Genomic DNA, 24,242 nt, shown 5'->3' with positions numbered 1-24,242 from the left:
TTCGTGAAGGTTAAATAAGACCTTAAAAGGGTAGACATCAACCGCGAAGAAGAGTTTGTCGGACCATCATTCTTTACTTCCCGATCTCCAAGAAAAAAGGAATACAGTATCCACTGTCTGAAGTTCGCTCATATCGACTTGTCCAAAAGTTCATCAACCTGTACGAGGGATGCAACTGCCCTTACTTTTTAGATTTACTCATACTTAATGTTTCATTATATTTTCAAGTCGGTTGCCTAAAGTTATCCAGTACATATTAGAGACAGTAGATATTGCCTAAAGTTACCCTGTACATATTGAGTCATAAAAAAGAAAAAAGTCATATTAAATTATAAATTAAGGTTAGAATATGGTTTCATTAACTATAGTTTTTGGCAAGCAAGTCCTTTAGCGAGCCGAGAAGCCAAAAAATTAGAAAAAAACAAGTCGCTCGCTCTATTGAAACAACAATTTCATAGCGGGACACATTAAGCCGTATATAGAGAAGTTGACGAAAGGAAGCGTGGATCTGCGAACGATCGATGGCGCTTTCCAGACTTCGTCATCCGGTGATTCTCCGAGCTCCTTCTCTTCTCCGTGCTCGCCGTCTTCTCGCCGCCGGCCCATCCAACTCTTCCACTTTCCGATCTCTCCATCAGTACGCTTTTCTCCTTACATTTTTGTCCATTTTTTGAATTCTAGCTCGTATAATAAGAATTACAAATTGCTGAATGTTGGCGTGGATTATAGAGATTGGTACATTCGGAGAAAAGTTAATCTGTGTGTGTTCGAATTCTGGCAGTACGTATTTGAGATTGACAAGTCTCGCAAGTACTTACAGCTTGGCCAAACAGGCTATTAGTCTATTGCTTTTTTTTTCTTTCTTTATATTATTCATTGGCTCTTTTATTTTGTTGCTCTCGGATTTTGGTTGATCAAGGAAATGGACACCTGTTGAAATTTAAAAAAAAACGAAGAAGCAATAGGGGATGAGTTGAGGACAAAAATGCATTTTTTTTGGTAGTTCAGGCATGCTTTGGGCTAGAAATAGCTCGTGCAGCGGCAAGCGCATACATGGTGGGTTCAATCGCCTACTGGTCTTTGTGGGCATACATACCTAATGCATTGCTCAAATGATAATATTTGTCCCATTTTGATGAACCTTACTGAACTGTTTGAGACCTCAAATTTAATAGATTTACGGTCTAAGTTACTCCTTTTTTTTTGTTACTGTTAAGTAATTTGAAGATGTCCGTCTTGTCAATGGGCAAATCTTTAAGAAGAATCTGAGGAGAAAGCGGATTTTCCTTCATCTAACATGCTCCAAAGGTTCTATCTAGTGTTGTCAAAGACTCATTTGAGGTGCGCTTAAGCCCTGAAGTTCAGAGAAGGTCAGGGTGTGCTTCGTGTCACTTAGGCTGCACTACAACGTAGGCAAAGCACTAAAGCATGCGCCTCATTGCCCATAAAATTCTATCTTGAATAGAACGGTACTAAACAATAAATATATCTGCAAAAAAGATATATTAACTGTTAAGGAAATCATTATGAATGAGGTTATTACTTTTTTCTTGCATTTCATATGCATTTTTACTTTTTCTTTTGTTGCCCCTTTTCTAACGAAAGCTCACTTTGCGCTTAAAGCCTGATAGACTCGGTGCACTTTTTAACGCTTTTCGGCTTTGACAACACTGGTTCTATCTTCATTTGGAGGGCGAGGATTGGGATTCATTATGGTGGAAAATTTCAGTCGTGAAAGAAGAGGATTATTTTGTTTTTAGGGCGTGTGCAAGAGTCATTTCATTTAATATCCAGTCAGATTAAGGGCATCTAATGCAATTCAAGACGCATGCCGATTAGTTTGACCGATTATATAACTATGTGTCGTGGGAAAAGTGGCTTGCAGTATTGGTTGTAGTTTGGCAGAAATAAAATGAATATGGGTGTCTGTTTGGGTGCAGAATTACGAGTAACTGAATGCTTGTACTTTGCATAGAAGACAAGATATCAAAGATAAAGTAGTAAAAGGAGTAACAAGAAAAGAAATCTAAAATAGAAACAACAATGGAAAGGCTTCATGAGTGCTCTAAACTTGAAAAGGATTTGGCACACAAGACAATTAAGTTTAGTTAAAAAGAAGAAAAGCTTTTCCATCTGTTGATTTTTCTGTTTCCTTTCCTCAATAACTTTTTGATATACATATATCAAGGCCCCTTTTGTCCATATTGATTTGATAGGTCAAGTGCTTTGAACTTTAGGTTTTCTTTTTGTTGAGGTAAATCCAAGGCAACATTGGGTCCCTTCAATGTAGTTTAGCTATGTTCTTTATTCTAAAGAAAAAATGGTATGATGCACCAACATTCTAGTACTCTTCGTAATGTACAAGGCTGTGTACCTGTTTCTGTCTGAATATCAATCATTTTTGCCTAAGAAATTTGTACAAGAGCCTCACTTTTCATTTAATTCAAACCAATGATTGTGATGGGTGTTCAAACTTATTGAGAAGCTTTCTTTTTAAGCACTTCACCTGGATAAAGTGTGCATTGTGATGTTCATTATTTGCAGTGTTTCTGGGGAGCTGAATCAAATTCCTGATGTGGAGGCTACGTCACTAAGGTTTGGATGTTAAGAATTTTTGTCCGACCATTTTATTGCTTAATGAATTGGAATATGCCATCCCACTTCAAATTTCTCCATATAATGGGACAAGTTTTAACTGTCATATCTTTGCTAGAGAACTATCATTTAAGATGAATGAATATGTAGAACTTCTTCTATTAGCTAGTCACTGTTTTTCCATTTTCAAATGGTATCGTGATCTAAGTGACTGTCTTAGATCTAATGCCAAGTCAAAAGCCAAGCATTAAGCTAGTTAAGCATTCTTTTGGGGGCCTGTTGAGTCTCAATCCTAATCCAACCAAAGTCAACCCAATTTTCCAGATTTCATGTAGTCTAGTTGGGGTGTTGAGCAATGATGGATACATTGCCCTAGAAGGGCCTATCATGATGACTCATTGCGTTTTACCCTTCCTATCATGCCTATGGAGGCATGAGTCCCACATTTACATGTTTATGCTAGAAAACGTGAAAATAACTTGTAGGGCCAACGTAAGCATACCAGTACCCTTGTTAAGATACGTCTGACAATCTGAAGGTTTTTTTTTTGGTGCAACGGTTAAAAAGTTGTCACAGGTCATGGGTTCAAGTCGCGCAAATAGTCTCTTACAGAAATACAAGATAGTGTTGTGTACATCAGATCCGATGTTGTCCGACCCTTCCTTGTACCCCATCATAAGGGAGCTTAGATCACCGAGCTTTTCTTTCTTCTTTTTACAAGTTCAAGATGCTGGAGATGCACCAACTCTTTTTACAGATTTACGCCAAATGAGGATGATACTCCTCGATCTCAAAGAGAAACTTTCTCCATAAACTTCTTGTTATGTTTTTGAAATCTTCTTGAAAGAAAGAAGGTTGTTTAGGGACTTATTTTCTTTGAAATTAAAATGAAAGGACATTGCAATGATGCAAAGTTACAAGGAGATGGAAAAAGGAATAACAAAAGCTTCACCAAAGGAGTTATGGATCCTAAGACCTGACTACATTAACTCCTTCAAATGTTTGATGAAGAAACTGATTTATCAAGGAAACTTGTCTACTAATTTTGTTGCCAATTATGTCTAGAAAGATACCCGCTTCCCAATGATGGCCATAAGTCTTGTGTATGCACATCCTTGATTGTAGACAATCAAGTCTCTCTCTCTCCCTCCAATGTATTTGTGAGAAAGTACGGGAGAAAATATATTATTGATATTAGATAAAGAATACAATACAAGAGGTCCTTATTTATAACTATACTCTACAATGACATATTACTCCTATTCCAATGTGGGACAAGACTATATTATGTACATATCTGTAAACTAACACTCCCCCTCAAGCCGGTGCGTACAAATCATATGTACCGAGCTTGTTACATATATAACCAATACGAGGACCAGTGAGAGACTTGGTGAAAATATCTGCAAACTGATCATTCGACCTCACAAACTTTGTAGCAATCTCTCCTGAAAGTATCTTTTCTCTGACGAATTGACAATCAATCTCAATGTGTTTAGTTCTCTTATGGAACACCAGATTTGATGCAATATGAAGGGTAGCTTGATTATCGCACACAAGTTCCATCCGACCGATTTCACCAAATTTCAACTCTTTGCGCAATTGTTTGGTCCAGATTAGCTCACATGTTGCCATAGCCATTGCTCGATATTCTGCTTCTGCACTAGATCGAGCAATTACATTCTGTTTCTTGCTCTTCCAAGACACCAAATTTCCTCCTACTAAAACACAATATCCAGACGTAGAACGTCTATCATAAGGTGATCCTGCCCAATCAGCATCTGAGTATCCAATGATCTGCTCATGACCTCGATCCTCAAACAGTAACCCTTTGCCTGGAGCTGATTTTATATACCGAATAATGCGGACAACTGCATCCCAATGACTATCACAGGGAGAATTCATAAACTGACTTACAACACTCACATGATAAGAAATGTCGGGTCTAGTCACTATGAGATAATTTAATTTACCAACCAGCCACCTATAGCTTGCAGGATCGCTAAGCGGCTTCCCCTGTCCTGGCAGAAGTTTAGAATTCGGATCCTTCGGTCTGCAACTTATCATCCCTGTCTCCTCAAGAATGTCTAAAACATATTTTCTTTGAGAAATAACAATACCTGAGCTAGACTGAGCAACCTCAATACCTAGAAAGTACTTTAATCTGCCTAGATCCTTAGTTTGGAAGTGCTGGAAGAGATGCTGCTTCAGATTGGTAATACCATCCTTATCATTGCCAGTAATAACAATATCATCAACATAGACTACTAGATAAATACAGAGACTTGAAGCAAAGTGCCGATAAAATACAGAGTGATCAGCTTCACTACGAGTCACGCCAAACTCCTGGATAACTGTGCTTAACTTACCAAACTAGGCTCGAGAAAACTGCTTTAGACCATAAAGTGACCGACGCAAGTGACATACAAGGTCACGAGACTCTCCCTAAGCAACAAAACCAGGTGGTTGCTCCATATAAACCTCATCCTCAAGATCACCGTGAAGAAATGCATTCTTAATGTCCAGCTGATAGAGAGGCCAATGAGGAACAACAACCATGGATAGAAAAAGGTGGACTATGTGACTTTAGCCACGGGAGAGAAGGTATCACTGTAATCGAGCCCAAATATCTGAGTATATCCTTTGGCAACAAGAAGGGCCTTAAGTCGATCAACCTGGCCATCGGGCCAACTTTGACTGCATAAACCCAACGACAACCAACTGTAGATTTACTTGCATCTCGTCACTCATAGCCTGTCGCCATCCTGAATGAGACAACGCTTCACCTGTAGACTTAGAGATGAAAACCGAGGACAAAGAAGATATAAAAGCATAATGGGGAGATAACAGACGATGATAATTTAAACCGACATAATGGGGATTAGGATTTAAGTGTGGTCCGTATACCTTTCCGAAGTGCAATCGGTGTACTAGGAAGTGACAAGTCCGCAGTAGGAGCAAGGTCAGGTGCATGACGAGAACTAGTTGGGCCTGATGTAGGGCGCAGACGACATGATAAGTCAAGAGTGATGTTCTCGTGGCTGAGTTTCTAGGAGGAACAACACTAGACTCCTCAACGGTTGGTATGAGTGAAACTTCTGTGGTCGAAGGTGGAGGATGAGCTATAGTAAACTCCTCAAAGGTCGGTATAGATAAGACCTCAGATATATCATGGTGGTCAGCAGAGGTAAAGAAATGTTTAGACTCAAAAAATATGACGTCATCTGACATAAGGTACCTACGAAGATCAGGGGAATAACAACGATATCCCTTCTGAACACGAGAATAACTAAGGAAGACACACTTAAGAGCACGAGGAGCTAACTTATCTTTCCCAGGGGCTAAGTTATGAACAAAACATGTGCTCCCAAAAACACGAGGTGGAAGAAAGTATAAGGGTGACTGGGGAAACAATACTGAATGCGGAATTCGATCCTTGATGGGAGATGAAGGCATCCGATTAATCAAATATCAAGCTATGAGAATCAGTGGCGGAGACAGGATATTTGCGAAGGGGGTTCAAAAATTTTAAAAATCAAATACACAATGAAGTTAGCCAACCCAAATAAAAAAAAATTGATGATAACATATTTCATTAATAGAAAGAGAAGTTCTCAACACAAACATAGTGTTAAGATAAACAGTGCTCAATCTAATGTTCATATAATTCATCAAAGACTTCAATTCTAAAGTTTATCAGCAATTATCACCAAAGATCGAGTCAAATTGTTAGCTTTGATAGATTTTTATTAATCATTGTAACATATGCAGCAGAAGGGAATAAAATATCAGCAATTATCACCAAAGATCGAGTCAAAAGTATCTCAATTTAAAAAAAAATCAGCAATTATTTTCCATAAGTTTATCAAAGCAAATGCAGTAGAAAACTCAATAATTTACATTATTAAAGTCTGCAGATTCAAGAATCAAAAAACAACAAACAAGAGTCATTAACCTAAATTAAGAATAACCAATAAAACACTAATAAAATTCTGAAAATGTTAGAAAGAACAAGGAATTTACCTGGGATGCCAATGCCATGACACAAGAATAGCAAGCAACATCAGCAAGGTAGAGGGATTGAAGAGAGAGAGGGAGTGGAGTGAGCCAGTGAGGCAACAGAGAGAGATAGATTTAGGGATTTTAACCCAAAGTCAGTCACGTTTTTGGGGGAAAAACATATTAAAAGAGACGAAACGAAACGACGTCGTTTCGTTTCGTTTAAAATTTTAAAAAAAAGTCTGAGGTAAAAAGATTAGATTGTAGCTGACGAGAATTGAACCTGCTACCTTCTACAAAATCTGAACACCCTTGACCACTAAACCAAGCTTTTGGCTTGTGTCAATGGGGTTCAACATATTATATCTATACGTAAATAAAAAAATTACCCCTATATAAATAGTGTAATTTTCCGACGAAGGGTGTTCGGATGAACATCCTTCCGCCCCCTAAATCCGCCCTTGGTGAGAATTGCATCGCCCCAAAAACGCAACGGAACACGAGATTCAATTAGAAGTGTGCGAGCAGTCTCAATAAGGTGCCTATTCTTTCTCTCTGCAACCCCATTTTTCTGAGGGGTATAAGGACAAGATGTCTGATAAATAATTCCTTGAAAAGTCATAAACTGCTGAAACTGAGAAGATAAATATTCTAAGGCATTATCACTGCGAAAAATGCGAATAGAAACACCAAATTGGTTTTTGATTTCAGCACAAAAACTCTGGAATATAGAAAATAACTCAGAACGATCTTTCATTAAGAAAAGGCAAGTACATCTTGAATAATCATCAATAAAACTAACAAACTAACGAAATCCCAAGGTTGAACTGACTCTACTAGGACCCCATATATCATAATGAACTAAGGAGAAAAGAGACTCTGCATGACTCTCAACACTACGCGAAAATGAGGCTCGGGTATGTTTCACAAGATGACACGACTCACAATCTAATGTAGACAAACTAGATAAACTAGGCACCATCTTCTGAAGTTTGGATAAACTCGGATGTCCTAAACGTCTGTGGATTAGGTCTGGAGGATCTGTAACTAGACATATTGTGGAAGGACTGAGTGAGTTAAGGTAGTAAAGGCCTTCTAATTCACGTCCTGTACCAATTGTCTGTCCCGTACTGCGGTCCTGCATAATAAAAGAATCGTCAATAAAATATATACCACAATGGAGGGCACGAGTCAAACGACTAACAGATGCAAGACTAAAAAGATAGCCAGGGACATAAAGAACGGAATATAGGATGATCGAAGATAAGGGATTAGCTTGTCTAACTCCTTTTGCCTTAGTTTGACATCCATTGGCTAAAGTAACAGTGGGAAGAGACTGTGAATATACAATATTCGACAAAAGTGATATATTACCAGAGATGTGATCAGAAGCGTCTGAGTCCATGACCCAGGTCCAAGAGTACTAGACTGGAAAACACAAGCAAAAGAATTACCAGCAACAGAAGTATCAGTCTGAGCAACCGAGGCTACTTGTGGAGATGTTTGCTTACTTGCTCGATACTGAAGGAGCTCATTATATTCTTCTTTAAATAAAGAAAATCCCTGGTTACCTGTAGTCTCGGTTTGAGCAATGTAAGCATTTTTGGGTTGACGACCATGTAAGGAATAACACATTTCACGACTGTGTTCAAGTTTGTGACAATAAGAACACTTGGGTCTAGATCTTCCAAAACGACCTCCTCCTCGTCTATTCTCCATAGTTTGAGACGCCCGAACATCCACTGTCTGGGATGCGAGAACAGAGGAATGAAGTATCTGTGATGAGATCACTGGGTGACATGGTGCTGCAGCAAGGCGAACTAATCGAGAGAATAATTCATCAACTGTGGGGACAGTCGGACTAGCCAAAATCTGGTCGCGTACTGAATCAAGATCATTAGGAAGTCCAGCGAGGGTAAGAACTAGAAACATCTTCTGTCGCTGCTCTTGTTGTTTTTCAACACTAGTAAAAACTGGCATCAACTTCTCAAATTCCTCCATGATTGCCTGTACTTGACCCAAGTAAGTAGACATATCTAATTCCTGCTTCTTTAAGTTTGTCATCCGCGATATCACATCATAGAAGTGAGATATGTCATTAGTGTATAAGGTACGAGCCTTTGCCCAAACCAAATAACATGTCTGGAATGGACGAAACAAGGGCATCAACTTGGAATCAATAGATCGCCACAAGATGCTACATAACTGAGTATCGATCTTTGCCCAAAGTGTTATTATCGCCTTTTCATCTCGTTCGCTAGACTGTTTGATTAGATAATCTTGAACACCTTGACCTTTACACCACAACTCGACAGATGAAGCCCAAGCTAAATAGTTTGAACTTCCCATTAAAGGTTCAGAGGTAATCATAACACTAGAGTTTCCAGAACTCATGTTTCTAGACCCAAAAACATCAAAACCCAAAGACATCGTTGCAAATTATTACCAAATAAGAAAAAGAATCAACTGTAATCCACTGAAACAGAGTAAGGAAACACTGAAACAGAATAAGGGAATATTGTAGTCGTCGGAATCTTACTGTAGCCGTCGGAAAAAACTCAAAGTGGTTGGAATGAAACGAAAACAGTAAGGGTAGGATCGGAATTACCAGGCGACCCAACTGTTCTGAAGGAATTTTTTGAAGAAATGGCCGGTAGTGGTCGTACGTGCTGGCGCGTGATCTCACGCGCGTGAGCTTCTGGTGGCGCGTGAGGAGGCTGCTGCCGGAGATTTTCACTGGGGTTTGGTCACCGGACAATGATGACTTTTGTGGTAGTGTTGGATTTTGCACAACACTGACGGAGACAAAGAAGACGCAAACAACCTTGAAAAAAAAGTCGCCGGAAAAAGACTTCCGGTGACTGATTTCTCTTCCCGGAGTCGCTGAAATTTATGCACAGCGATAAATCTCACGATTGCTCTGATACCATGTGAGAAAGCACGGGAGAAAATATATTATTGATATTAGATAAAAAATACAATACAAGAGGTCCTTATTTATAGCTATACTCTACAAGGACATATTACTCTTATTCCAATGTGGGACAAGACTACATTATGTACATATCTGTAAACTAACAGTATTGTTGAGTATTGTTGTGTGACTGGGACATATGTTGTGAATTAGATGATGCACATCTGCATAAATTGGCAGCCATGAAAGTAATAAAGTTCTAAAGACTTCTCAATGAATTCTTCTATTCTTACTATGGGCGCTAATAAGGTTTCTCATATCATATGCAAAGTTAATAAAATTCTCGAGAGATTGAGATTTAAATTATATAATGACCAGCTAAATTTGACTTTCTGCTGTAGTTTTTAGTTTACGGTGCCAATAGTAGCATAGTTTCTTAGTTAATCCTCTGTCTTGCATATTACAATATTGGGACTTGTCATGCTGGTTTAGCAGAAAAACCAACTTAATGGACTAATAAGGATAGACAAGATTCTTTGCATGGAGATGATATGGTTCCTTGACGGATTAAGTTGCATCAATATTAATTATTAATCAGCTGGAGGTAGATTAATCTGCTTTGTAATAGCTTCTTCTCAAACTTTATGCTGTTCGCTAACTATGAAGTTCCGCCAGGCCTTTACATTTCCGTCTGCTCAGTGGAATCCATGACATACCATCTAAGGTTAGTTGCAATACTTGTCTGCCAATTAAATTTCATTATTTTATGTTTCTCTAATTTAATGTTGAAAATGTTGCAGTTACAAAGTGGTGTTCGGTATCTATCGTCAGCTGGTAAGTATATTTTACAAATGATGTTGCTCCTACTTTATGTCATTATCTTTCCAACATGCATAGATTGCGTTTAGTAGCTTCCGCTGTCGTATCTTGACTCACAAGTGCCAACACCGGATGAAATCAATAAGGTGTGCATTGGAAAAGAGCATATAAAAAGAGAAGTAGAGTACAGCTTTAGAATTAGAAATTCTTTAACTTCTGACATCTAAGAGAAATTGAAGAAAACTCGGAGATAGGTCCTTTAAAGTCGGTGCTTTTAGTAACATTTGTTTGTAGGAGATCGTTGCTTTAGTGATGTGTTTATCTCTTGTATCTCATTTATACTATTTTTCTATGAAAAATAACGCCCCCATATCATCATTTTATTACATAAATATGAATTTGCTTCTTGTAACTTCCATGTTTTTGGATAAATTGAATGATAAAGAGATGGATTAGTAGTTCATTTTCTCTGACCTGATGTGTAAATCTGGTGGTTTGGAGGCTGTAGGTTTAGCTGTGTTTACTTCTAAGTACCTTCGAATCTTGTACTTAGAATATAGTGGCTGCTCCATCACACTTAATCATTTGGAAAGACGTCTGTCCCCTTCTAGATATATAAATGTATGTCTTATGTTGCTAAACACTTGACCTTCTCACCTGGGACAGATAGAGAAGCCTAACAAAGCAATTTTGGTCCTAGGTGGTGCAACTTAAATCTAAGGTGTTTCCTTTCCAGCAAGTGTTTGGTTACTATGTGTGTATCTTGTGTTCTCCGAATATATGATTTTACCATCCTCTTATCGGTTTAATATATGCTATGGGGCCATTGGCCCACACGATATTAACTCATTCCTTATCATATGGTTAAGAGCCCAAAGATAGCAAATCTGGTTATTGTGTGGTGCATTAGCTTGTAACGTAATGCATGAATTTTGAAGAGCAGTTAAAGTCTTTAACTTATATATGGGATAGGTAGTCTTCTTAGGGGTCGTTTGGTAGGGTGTATAAGAATAGTGCGGAATATGGTGTATTAGTAATGCAGGGATTAGTAATGCATGGTTTAGTAATGCAAGCATTAGTTATGCAGATATTATTTCTTATAAACTGTTTGGTGTGGTGTATTAAAAATTATAATGTATTGCATAATTTTTTAGAAAAATAGTTGTTTACAAAAATGCCCTCCATATTCTCTAGCTTTAAGGGGTTTTAAGGATAATTTTGTCTTTAACCATACTAATGCATGCATTAATAGCCTCGGTATTACTAATGCCATGGTTTTCTATGAATTACTTATACATAGGCTAATACCAAGTATGATGTATAACTAATGCAAGTATTAGTTATACACAAGTTGAAAAAATGTACCAAACAAGGTATTAGTAATGCATAGAGCTAATGCTTGTATTATTTTTTCTAATACCTCCTACCAAACAACCCCTTAGTTTATAAGGTGTTAGGCACAATATCCTCTCGAAGATGTAGGCTTTAGGTGTGGAGTCTCTTGGAGAGACCGTCTTGTCTGATGAAGCTGCAATGTTACTTTCCCCCATAAGTGAATCTGTTTTCTATTTGAGAAAGAAAGTGGAACGATATTTAGTGCCCTTTGGACACGTTAAAAAATGAAAAACATTTCACTTTTATACAACTTATATTTGAACCATGTGAGAATTTACTGAAAATATGAGATTATGAGGCAGAAATGAGGGCTTTGTTAAATGTTATAATCTTATTTCCTATTATTGCAGAGGCTCCTTTGCATACAGAGGTGGCAATGCCAGCTTTGTCCCCTACAATGGTAACGGCGTTATTTCTAAATGATGAAGTGTTCTGCTTGCTATTTCCTTATTATTGTGGAAATCCGTAACCTGCCTGTTCGTCTCATCGCAGACTCAAGGTAATATAGCAAAGTGGAGAAAGAAAGAGGGGGACAAGGTCAGTTGTTTTTCATGGTTACCTGAAGTTAAAGTCATAGCTCAAGTTCACGTTGAAACAGAGATAATGCCATCTAAAGTTTAAGGTTCAATAATTGAAAGTTCTTTGTTATTACACTCAGTTGAATTCTGATTTCCTAACAGATTGAAGTGGGGGACATACTATGTGAGATAGAGACTGATAAAGCAACACTTGAGTTTGAAAGTCTTGAAGAAGGGTAAGCCTATATTCCAGTTGTGATGTATTTATTTATAACTTATCTGATGCTCTTTTTTGTAAGGTAATTAGTGCTCTTTTCTGATTTCATCATTTTCTTTAGATATTTTGTATGTGATTAATGATCTTCACTGATTCTTTTGCTGTTCCTAAATGCCATAATTACTCACTCTAATCATCAGATTAACAGTGCACTTCTTTAATGTTTTTGCTTTTGTTGTTTTGGGATATTATTTGCAGTTTTCTAGCAAAGATATTGGTCCCTGAAGGAACAAAAGATGTACCAGTCGGACAGGCTATAGCAATTACGGTAATGAGAGTTCTCAGATATTTCTCCTGCCACTTTTCCTCTTCATTTTCTCTTCTGTGATTATCTCCTGTCAGTCAAGCACCACGGAAATATAATTGAAGTGACAATGCTGCAGTTTTCTTTTCTCTTTTCCTCTGAAGTTCTTTGGTGCAAAATGAAAAAAGAAGTCTGTTAAGTCAAGAATTTCCATTGTCCATTTTATTTGAACCGCAAGGGAACTTAAAAATCTCATTTGGGAAGTGTGTATTCTCTCTGAAAAGTTTGTTCATTTCTTCCCCTTTCAGAAGAAAAGAAGCATGGGCCTCTTTCCTAGAACAACTTTATTGTCTTGGTTCAAACTCAATATCTTTTTCTTTCACTTGTACTTTTAATTTAAATAAAATTTTCCTATTCGTACCTATAGCTGGATATATATTTTAAAGCTTAGTATCATACTCTATAAAATTGAAACCATTGGTTAGAAATTCCATTAAAAGTTCTTGATTTATAAAAAAGTTTTTTTTTTTTTTCAAAAGATAAGTATGAGAAAGATAAGTGACGGAGAATTTTGATGGAGTAGGAGACCTCTTTCCCCTGTACTAGAAAGTGAATGGTATAAGGATCTCATATTCAACTGTCGAACTTGGAGGAGAAAGTAATGTATGAAATAAATTGATAGCTTTCTACCTAGAGAGACGAGCAATAAATTTGGTTCTTGGTCGTCTCTATCTTTTTTTGGAGAACAGAACTGTTTCAAAGTTCCTTATCAAAAAGAAATTAAAAAGCCAGAATTGTTTCTAAGTTATTCTTGACTAAAATTTAACTCCATTTTCGTAGTAGCATACCAACTGTATTAAGGAGCATTTTAGCGTTTTTTCTTTCGATGTTTCTAAATTCTGAAAGAGTTGACCAACTTAGAGCTTCTTTGTTTGTCAAGTGAACCTTACTGGGTGAACTTGAGAAGGATTTCCGCTAAATGGTTGAGAGAAAAAAAATTAGCAAAGATCAGAATGTCGGTAAGTATTGTAATCTCAAAAGAAGATCAATAGGGGAGAGTCTTCACTGAGTACTCTAGGTGGTAAACTCAGGTGGAAGCAATACAACCTTTTAACAGAAAGAGGCAGTCCGCATTTGGAAGGATTTTTTATTGTCTGCCTAGTCCTTTATCTATTCAAATCACATCCCTTTTTATGTTTTAATTTCCTTTTGCAGAAAGTGTAGCTATAAAAGCAATAACCATCTTATAACTACTTAGTGGGCGTTTGGACATAAGAATTGTAAAATTCCGGAAAAAAGTGAAATTGTTTTTCAAGTGAAAATGGTATTTGAAAACTAGAGTTGTGTTTGGACATGAATATAATTTTGGGCTAAGTTGCTCCGACACGACAGTTTAGGTGCCGCACCCGTGTCGACACGACACTAGTATGGGTGTGGGTATGGGATCCGTACCGGATCTGGTCAAACAATTTTGAGTACTTTGACCGCGACGGACGGAAAAATTCGAGACGAGATACAATTTGATTCCCGAAATCAGAACCAAAACTAGGGTAAATTTGAAGAAAATACCATGCCTTATCTAAGAAATCAATCATTTACTTATCTACAACTTGAGAATAAAAAAGAAATCCACACTTTACAAGCTATACGTAAGTATTCCACAAAATTTCTCGTAATTTAGAGATATTTTTATTTTTTTGTATTATTTTTAGCCGGATCTCCGCACCTGTATCCGTACTAGGATCCGTATCCCCGAGTCTTAGAATTTACATCTCGAAGGATCCGACCTCTAGATCCGTACCCGTGTCGGACACCCACACACGTGTCCGAGCAACTTAGATTTTGGGTTGTTTTTGAAAATTTTCAAGTAAAAGTGATCTGAGTGAAAATTTTGAAAAACAGCTTTTTGGAGTTTTTTAAATTTTCGAAAAATTCCAAAATTCATCTTCAAGTGAAAATTTAAAAATTTATGGCCAAACGCTGATTTCGGAAAAAAGTGAAATTTTTCTTATGTCCAAACGGGCTCTTAGACATGAAGATGTCGTATTAAATGTTTTAGGAGTCTATTAGCAAGTTCTTGTCTTTTTGACGTTCCTCAATTGGCAGTTTATTTTGTTATTCTGACGGTTGAATTACAATCGGTCTCTACCTTAGTGTGACCTAAAATCCATTCCCTGTGAAAATTGAGGATGACTGTCGCCTTTATTGCTTTATTCTAGCAATGTTCTTCTGCCTAACTAGATTGGTTGTCTCATTTCCTACATGCTTCTAAACGACTTGTGTGAACTGCCATTTATATCTGGTTATTGTAAATATATTCTGCTAATTGAGTAGGTGGAAGAAGCAGATGACATACAAAAAGTCCCTGCTACTGTTGGTGGTGCATCAGAGGTTAAAAATCAGGTATCTTCTCAGACAGATGCAGCAACGGGAGACAGGCCAGAAGCCAGTCCTATGAATATCAGCACATCTGAACTTCCTCCTCATTTGGTCCTTGATATGCCAGCTTTGTCCCCAACCATGGTATGGACAATTCATAATGGACTCTTGAATTCCCACGCTATACTTGTTTGTTTTTCCTTTCAGTGCTGATAAAATCTTTCTTTGAACTTTTACTTATAGAGCCAAGGTAACATTGCTAAATGGAGGAAAAAGGAAGGTGACAAGGTTGGTGCTGCATGATATGAGGCTAATGAATTTATCACTTAAATACAATTACCCAGACATGGGGCAGTGATGATTAAATTGCATATGCGAATATATATATATTTTTTTTGATACAGATAGCAGTTGGTGATGTTCTCTGTGAGATAGAAACTGACAAAGCAACCCTCGAGTTTGAAAGTCTTGAAGAAGGGTAGAATTCCTATCACATTTTAGATAAGACATTTAATTGCATGAGAATAACATGCCTTTAAAGATTTCTGTTATCTTTCACTGTACTCTTTGAGATAACTATTTCCAAGAAATTTTAGTTATCCGAAAAAGCAGCCTTAAAATAGTGAAGGAAGAGTCCTTCATGCACTGTTCATATTAACATTACATAATAGACAAGGCCATCCTAGTTATATACTATTAATTTTTGGGAGGAATACGTGAGGTTGTTCATTATGGTTCTCGTATTTCCGAATCTTCAAAGTAGGGGACATTACATTCCATCTGTATCCTGTTTGCTCTTGCAGATTGTGAAGTTTTTTTCCTCGGATTTAATATTGGTTTTGCAATTGCATATGTTCATTTTGATGCCCTCAAAAAATTATTTTTATTTGTTACAATTGCAGATTCTTAGCTAAAATAGTGGCACCTGAAGGTTCAAAAGATGTGGCTGTTGGGCAGCCTATTGCAATCACAGTAAGTTGCTAATGCTCCTCTCTTTTCACCAACTGAGAAAAGTTACAGGACTTTTTGTTGTCTTAACAATTAGAAGATGCAGATCAGTCGGTAGAGATTTGGATAGGGACTTGTCTTAGTTCTCTTTGTTAATTTGACAGCGTAAATTTACTTTCTGTGCATTATAATCCTTGGCATCATATGGAATTAATTCTTCTGTTTTGCAAGGTTGAGGATGAAAATGATATTGAAGTAGTGAGGACATCAATCAGCGGCAACAATGTCGTCAAGGAAGAAAAGACGGTCCGCCAGGATGCCACAGCTGAACTTAGAACTCAGACGACAGGTTTCAACAGAATCAGTCCAGCTGCAAAAATGTTAATCATGGAACATGGTTTAGATGCATCATCAATTCCAGCATCTGGTCCTCGTGGTACCCTGTTAAAGGGAGATGTTCTCGCTGCATTGAAGTCTGGAAAGGGATCAACCAAAATTTCGTCAATTAAGAAGGAAACTCCATCTCCCCCTATGGTCGACCAACAAGCTACTCCAACAGAGTCACTTGGGTTGAAATCTGATGGACAACAAAAAGATGCTTATGAAGATTTACCCAATAGTCAAATTCGCAAGGTACTACGAACTACGATTAGCAGTTATCTAATCCTTTTATCTTATAGGACTTATTAGATGATAGAGCTTGAATTGTGTTGCATGAGTTATGTTATATCATATTTGCTAACACATTGAAAAGAAATGTAAGGAAGATCTTAACTCGTGGACAAGACTCAGTTTCATCTATCTATAAAATAGCCTCTTCGATTTTAAATGTGGGTCAGAAAATAAGAGATGAAAAGGGATAAATTAATGACTGATAATTTGATGAATACAAGATACACCAACTTAAAGGTTTAAACACAATACACATTATATTTGCCCATCATAAGGCTATCTTTTTGTAATTTAATAAAGTAATAAAATTTTATTAATGAAGGGCATACATACCCGTATACAAGAAATATACCAAAAAGTAGAGAAGCCTCACAAGAAAATATGGCTCTCTATGAATGGCACCCGATCTTCTATTGTTTAAGGAATCTCACGGGTGCACCAAGAAAAGAGGCTAATCATCAGATGTACGACGTCCTTCTCTACTCCAGCAAAAGCTCTCCTAGTTTTCTCTCTCTCTAAATGGTCCGTGTAAGTGCAAGTGAAGTGATATCCGAAGCCTTGCGTCTTCTTCTCCATCTTCTGAAAGTCCAGCTAAATGATACCTCTTTAATCGTGTCTGGTATCACCCATTGTAGGCCAAACCAACACTGTATTTCCCACCACAAGCGAGATGCAATCTGACAATGTAAAAGGAGGGAAAGACAATATCTAACTAAAAAACTTAACTCTTCCAACATTCCAACTCTTAACTTGTTGCTTTAACACTTATGATTCTAAAACACCTCTTCAACTTAACAAATTCCTCCCTGCTCATGGCTAGGGCTGGACATCTGGCCCATAAACAATATAATACAGGGGTCCAACATTAAAGCAAGAATAGAAATGGGTCTAGCTCTGATGCCATACTAAGAAATGGATATTTTGCCAAACTCAACCCCAAAAGCTAGCTCAATAGGTGAGGATATCCAAGACATTATCAGAGGACGACAACCCATTTTCCTCCACCAATGTGGGACACTTAACAAATCTCACACTTCGAAAATAAATGTTGAACATACAAATATGGAGGGGAGATATTAAAAGATAAAAACTTGTACAAGAAATTGGAAGTCGAAGTGATAACATTTGGAAGTTTGTAGGTTATTATGGAAGTAATTTTGGGAAAAGTTTTGTTTTATTTGGAGAAAGCAGTTGTGTACTGTTAACCAAATAAATGTGATAAACCTTTTTTAAAAAAACTTTTAGTGGCCTAAAAAATTTAAGATGGCAGTAATAACGAATTTCAGTGTTCTTAAATATCACTGCATCTCTAGACCTACTGAGTTGTCCTTTCTTGAATGAGTATTCAATAATGAATAACAAATTGATCTGTGAGATCTGAACTTAGAAGGTTCAGTTTGCAAATCATCCAAGGAGAAGTTGAAATATGAAGAAATAGAAGATTCAACATATTACAACTTAAAATAAAAAATATGCTAATAAATTAGCTGCTTAAACAAGGACGCCAGATAGGGTATTAGCTTTTCTTTTTTCCCTCTTTTCTGCTGAATTGCTAGTTATGTAGTATACTCATTGTGGTTTTGCTCTATTCTTGGGCTCCACTTTCTACTTGGGCTTTTGCTTCTACATAGTTCTTATTTTCACTAAGCAGAGGTTCCATCAATGTATTCTTCAAGTGGAGTTCCCAATCTCTTTTCATGAATAAAGGTGACTTGCATTGATGACATCTCGTACTTAATTTGTCATCGCTCAATCCTTATCTTTTGCAGGTGATAGCAGCAAGGTTATTGGAATCTAAGCAATCTACCCCTCATTTATATTTGTCCACAGGTTCTGTCAATTGTCAAGTTCGTAGTGCTTTAAAATAGTACTCTTAGTAATCTACTAATGTCTAACATGTGGAACTTTTATCAAATTAATTGTCGTTTCTAGCAGATGTTATATTGGACTCCCTTCTCTCCTTCAGAAAGGAGCTTAAAGGTATAGAATTAAAGTGTTTAATTTGCCTTGTTGCTTTTGCTGATATTCCTTCATAATTTGTTTGGCGCATCTTTAACTTGTGTAGAAAAGTATGATGTTAAAGTCTCGGTGAATGACATTGTCATCAAAGTGGTTGCAACAGCATTGAGAAATGTACCAGAAGCAAACGGTGAGATTAATATTTCATTGCTAATTTAAGTTCTTAACTTATTTCATATTAACAACTAAAATGTAGGATGATGTGAAGCATAATTATATATGAAGCCTAATTGCGAATTCATTTAGTAAGTGGAAGCCAAGCTTTCTAGCTTTGTTAGAGGAATGACCATATCTTTTTTCTCAATTTTGATATTTCCCCATCAGTTCCATTTAGTTTCTCCATGTCAGGAAAAGACCATGTGATCCCTGAAAGGAGGTGTAGGTGGGAGAAAAGATAGGTTTTCTGGTAAATGCAGTTGGTGTCTGTTGTAACATGCACTTCAACAACAAACAACAACAATAAACCCAGTGAAAATCCCACAAGTGGGGTCTGAGGAGGGTAGAGTGTACGCAGACCTTATCCCTACCTTTGTGAGGGTAGAGAGACTGTTTTCGATAGACCCTAAAGATGAGAAATAAGCAATAGCAACAAGCAGTACCAACAACACGATACTAGATAAACCGAAGCAAAAGAGACAAGAATGTAACATGCACTTAGATATCCTAAAAGTCCTTTACAAACTTATATTTATCATGTTCTGTTTTAGGTACTTCAGAAAATTAAGAGTTATATTTCAGTACAGTAATGAAGATTGATAATGTTGCATTAACAATAATTTACTTGTCCTTTTTCCCTTTTGTCACAAATGCTCAAGGAGTATCCAATTTTTTCTTATTCGATGAGTCCAGAAATGAATATTGACCTTTTGAAGTGAAGCTATAAATGTATGTATTTCTATTAATATAAATGAAGCATGCTAGCTCTCTTATTTTCAAAGGTCGATCTCCTATAACATCTTTACAGAGAAGCACTTAGATGAGAAGCTTAACCCATTAGGCTTCATCCTAATCATGACAAACTATTACCTTCCTCAACAAAATCATGTACTACCTCTGCTGTCCAGAGTGAAGCCTCTTGACTGTTCAACTTTTCTTTGCAGGAAAGAATACTCACTTTGTAAAATAGAAACTCTTTCTCATTGTTCCAAACTTTTTTCCTCACAAAGTAGGAGACGTGTCTTGTTACAAATTACAGTATGTTATATTGATATTAACAGATGCTATTGTTACAAACTAACAGCCCTCTATGTACACTTCTTCTCTCTTTGTTCCTCTTCCCATAACTCAAAAAGTTATCTATCCTTTGACTTTATATTGTGGAAAGTCAAACTGCTAGTCATACTGGCTCAAGAATTCTGCAGCGATATCCTCTTCGCTTTGGTATATTTTGCAACTTATTGCGTAAAGGGTTGAATATATTTACAGTCTACCTGTTCCTTCAGAGTTAAACTGTTTGTGGTCAATAAGGTGGGTTGAGAACCATGAGGTCTCAGGTTCAAATCCCAGCGGAGGTAAAAGCACTAGGTGATTTCTTCATGTCTGTCCAAGCCTTGCTGGATAGAGTTACCCAGTACTTGTGCTGGTGGGAGATAGCAGATACCCAATGGAATTAGTCGAGGTGTGCGCAAGCTGCCTGGACACCATGGTTATCAAAAAAAAAAAAAAACGAGACCACTACTTCCATTAAAACTTTTGTAGTTTTGGGTCTTCTCCCCAGCATACATAATAACTTTTGATGTCGATGTCCATCTGTTGGTGTTTGTCTAGGATACTGTAAAATGGTAACTTGACATCTTCTCCCATTTGTCTCCGTACATCATGATACCATCTATACCAGCAATTGAGAGTATTATAGTTTTGCTGAACTTTTCTTCTCACAATACCCTTTGACCCCCTTACAAGCACGAAAAGCTGAAAAGGTTGGAGAGGTCATTATATTTAATTGATGGCTATTTTCTTCAAATATGGTCTCCCGCTATCCCAGATTGATTAATTCCCAATGTATGCTTGTTCTTCGTTGAATTTTACTAATAAACTTTAAATTATCAGCACACTAAATGAGTTCCCTTGTACCTAGTAAATTCTATTATTTCATGTCACTGGGTATTTTCATTCTATGGTCTCCAATAGGTAGCTAGAACAATTACTTCCTGATGACTAGCTCACTAGGGAGGCTTTCTCCCCTGAAATGTTAGTTCCCTGAAAAGGTTAATCTGTAAATCCATGACAGCTTACTGGGATGTTGGAAAAGGAGAGGTGGTGTTTTGTGATTCTGTTGACATATCAGTTGCGGTTGCCACTGAAAAGGTATGCAACATACTACAATTTCTTTGGACCTCATACAAATCTTGTTCTCATCCCATTCTCTCGAGTTACAGGGCTTGATGACCCCAATTGTCAGGAATGCTGATCAGAAATCCATATCCTCAATTTCTGCGGAGGTAAAAATGGATATAGTGTTGAACTGTTTATTTTTTGAATAGCTGTGGAAATAAGGCTAGTCACAGTATTTACTTCTAAGTGGGGGATATTGAAGTTCTGCGGTATGTCTAAACTATAGAATTATGATGCTTTGAAAGAAACTGCATTTTTGCTCTCAGAAGTTAGCACTAGAAATAATGTAATTTCTTCTGTATGTATAAACTGTTTTTCACCCATTTTTATTTAGAAGTCTAATATCTCAGCTTATTCTGGTATCTTACCTTCTAATTATCATACGCTTGTGCATGAAAGATCAAGGAGCTTGCTGAAAAGGCACGGGCTGGAAAGCTTAAACCTAATGAATACCAAGGTGGCACTTTCAGGTGAATAATCGACTTTGGGTACTATTTGTATAGTATAGAGAGAATTCCTTTGGTCAGGGGTTATATCTTCTCTGTTCTTTATGCAGCATCTCAAATTTGGGCATGTTTCCAGTGGATCGGTTTTGTGCAATTATCAACCCCCCTCAGGTTCTTATACTTTTCTGCCTTCACATGCGGGAGCACCCCTGCACGAAAGATAAATGTTATCTGCTTTCCTTTGACTCAATAGATTAGATTTCCTATATTGTTCTCCCCTGAACTGTTGAACTCCTAAAGTTGATGCATTGGATTTTATAACTTAAGCCTAATAAGTCCGTCAGAACAGGTTATTTCTGCCTTTGTCATTAGCTTAGAATCCATAACATTGTAATGTCTTTCCTCAGGCTGGTATACTTGCTGTTGGTAGGGGCAATAAAGTTGTTGAAGCAGTGGTTGGCGTTGACGGTAAAGTTCTGACTGAAAATTCTTCTGGCACAATTGTTTCTCTACTGCAATTTGTTGAATATTGCCAACCCAACTAGTTTGGAATTGAAACATACTAGTAGCAGTTGTTGTTAGTTGATCTTTGGTTCCTTCTTTCCAGGAATTGAGAAGCCAGCTGTAGTTAACAAAATGAGTTTGACTTTATCTGCCGATCATCGCGTGTTTGATGGAAAGGTTGGAGGTAAGTGCAAACATTTGATTGATCTCTTAAACCTTGTAACTGATAGTTGATAGAGGTTGACATTACTTTTCATGCTACTTGTTGCTTGTTTTGCACTTAATCTTGCAAATCATCGCCAAATAGTTTCAAGTCGTAAGTTATTGTACCATCAGTCTTGACTGTCCAAAGTTTCGTAGTTGTCCATTTAATAGATATAGTTATTGTGTTTCTTTTTCTTTTTGTGTCTTTTGATAAGTAAGGAGTGAAGTCAGTTGCCATCCAAGTGGAATTTATCTTCTTTTTTGTTTGTTTCTTTCTGCTTTGCTGTTGGGTGCTTATGGTTGAAAGCAAATATGAAATCAATCTTGCAGGTGCTTTCATTTCGGCATTGTCTTCTAACTTCAGTGACATCAAGAGGCTTCTAGTGTAATACAATTGAAGTTTACTTTCAAGTCTGGGAACAAAATATCCTACAGGACAACCTGTGCAGACGGCATAGATCTTTCAGATTTGCCTTTTTCAGATCCTAAGCTTTCTTGTATTTAATGGTGCCATTTTTGTTCTTGAAGATGAGAATGATTGAGGTCCATAAAATTGGACTAGTTTCAATACGAGTGCCACCACCATTTCTTCGGTGATATACTCGACAAAGTTTATGACAACGTCATACTCCTATCTGCTTTTCCTGTAAAGTTGTACAATAAAGTGCCTCAGTATTCTTTACCAAATAAAGAGCTGCTGATTCTTTTCCCCCCTTCTGGCTTGGTAGAGTTTTCAAGTTGTTCCTTTTTTTTCTTTTGTTTCTACGAGTATATGGTGTACTAGCTTTGACATTGGCGCTTTTAGAACAGAAGCTAATTGACAAATTAGATTGATTATATTTGAGCCTCAGCCGATCTTTTTCCAGAAGGTTTAAGTTTTAATAGTCTGTTTGGCCTAAGCCTCTAAAACCAGTTTATTTAGAAAAGTGTTTTTCAAAAAAATATTTTTGGTGAGACATTGTGTTTGGCTATTTAATTTGAAAAGCACTTTTGAGTAGCAATTAGTATTTGACCAAACTTTTAAAAAGTGTTTTTAAGTATATTTTTCTCAAAAGTGCTTTTCAAAGAAGTGTTTTTGCGGAGATTTTTTTTTTTTTTCTGTTTCTCAAAAATTGTTTCTGCTTCTATTTAAAAGTATTTTTTTTTCGGGAAAATAGCACGGGCTAGCCAGTTTTCGGACTGGTAATTGAAAAATAATCACTATTTAACTGCAACACGAAACTTTCAAGCATGATATACTGGAGATTGGTGCATCTGTATATGAACTTCTAATACATGAAAAGTTCTAGCATAATATACTGAAGATTGGAGCACCTACGTATGAACTTCCAGCATATTATGTTGTTCCGGTATATTATGCTGGAATTCCAGTATATTATGCTAGAATATTTTCGAATTTTGAATAGTGTTTTCATTCAGATTTATCTTTACGTGAAAAGTGACTAGATTTCGATTACTTTTGAAATTATGGCTATTTTTCAATTACCGCTTGTAAATTTGACTATTTTTAAATTTCACCTACTTTTTTCCCTTATAAAAGCTGAGCCAAACACCGTAACTTATGAAAAAAAGGCACTTTTGGCCACATAAAAAAAAATTTACTTTTGGCTAAAAAGAAGCTTGGTTTCCCGAGAAAAGGGGAAAAAAGAAGAGTAATTTGAACTGTATACTAAATATAGTTGTTTTCCAATTTTAGAGAGAACTCTATACTTAATCATGGAGTATTGTAAAAATAGTACGGGTTAGCCAGTTTTCGAAATGATAATTATAAAATAGTCAACGTTTGCAAAGTCATTAAAAATAGTCACTATTTAGCTGCAACACGAAAAATTCCAACATACTATACTAGAGATTAGTGCACCTGTATATGCACTTCCAGCATATTATGCTAGAACTCCAGCACACAAAAAGTTTCAGCATAATATACTGGAGATTGGAGCACCTGTGTATGAAATTCCAGCATATTATGTTGGAC

General features: G+C 36.9%; 1 protein-coding gene across 1 annotated transcript; it reads left to right on the top strand.

Moving 5' to 3' along the window:
* Nucleotides 1-378: 378 nt before the first annotated feature.
* LOC104097323 (dihydrolipoyllysine-residue acetyltransferase component 1 of pyruvate dehydrogenase complex, mitochondrial) lies at nucleotides 379-22,980 on the top strand. The gene is made up of 23 exons (XM_009603883.4): nucleotides 379-637; nucleotides 2,545-2,595; nucleotides 10,184-10,232; nucleotides 10,309-10,342; nucleotides 12,073-12,122; nucleotides 12,215-12,259; nucleotides 12,403-12,476; nucleotides 12,716-12,785; nucleotides 15,096-15,284; nucleotides 15,384-15,428; nucleotides 15,545-15,618; nucleotides 16,043-16,112; nucleotides 16,320-16,721; nucleotides 18,530-18,590; nucleotides 18,696-18,740; nucleotides 18,826-18,909; nucleotides 21,010-21,086; nucleotides 21,158-21,220; nucleotides 21,513-21,583; nucleotides 21,670-21,730; nucleotides 21,967-22,027; nucleotides 22,167-22,247; nucleotides 22,598-22,980. The coding sequence occupies exons 1-23, from the start codon at nucleotides 522-524 to the stop codon at nucleotides 22,654-22,656; spliced, it is 1,932 nt and encodes a 643-aa protein (XP_009602178.1). The 5' UTR covers nucleotides 379-521; the 3' UTR covers nucleotides 22,657-22,980.
* Nucleotides 22,981-24,242: the final 1,262 nt, after the last annotated feature.

Source organism: Nicotiana tomentosiformis, chromosome 5, assembly GCF_000390325.3.
Source record: "Nicotiana tomentosiformis chromosome 5, ASM39032v3, whole genome shotgun sequence".
Classification (NCBI taxonomy): Eukaryota; Viridiplantae; Streptophyta; class Magnoliopsida; order Solanales; family Solanaceae; genus Nicotiana; species Nicotiana tomentosiformis.
This window is presented reverse-complemented; position numbering and strand designations above follow the sequence as displayed.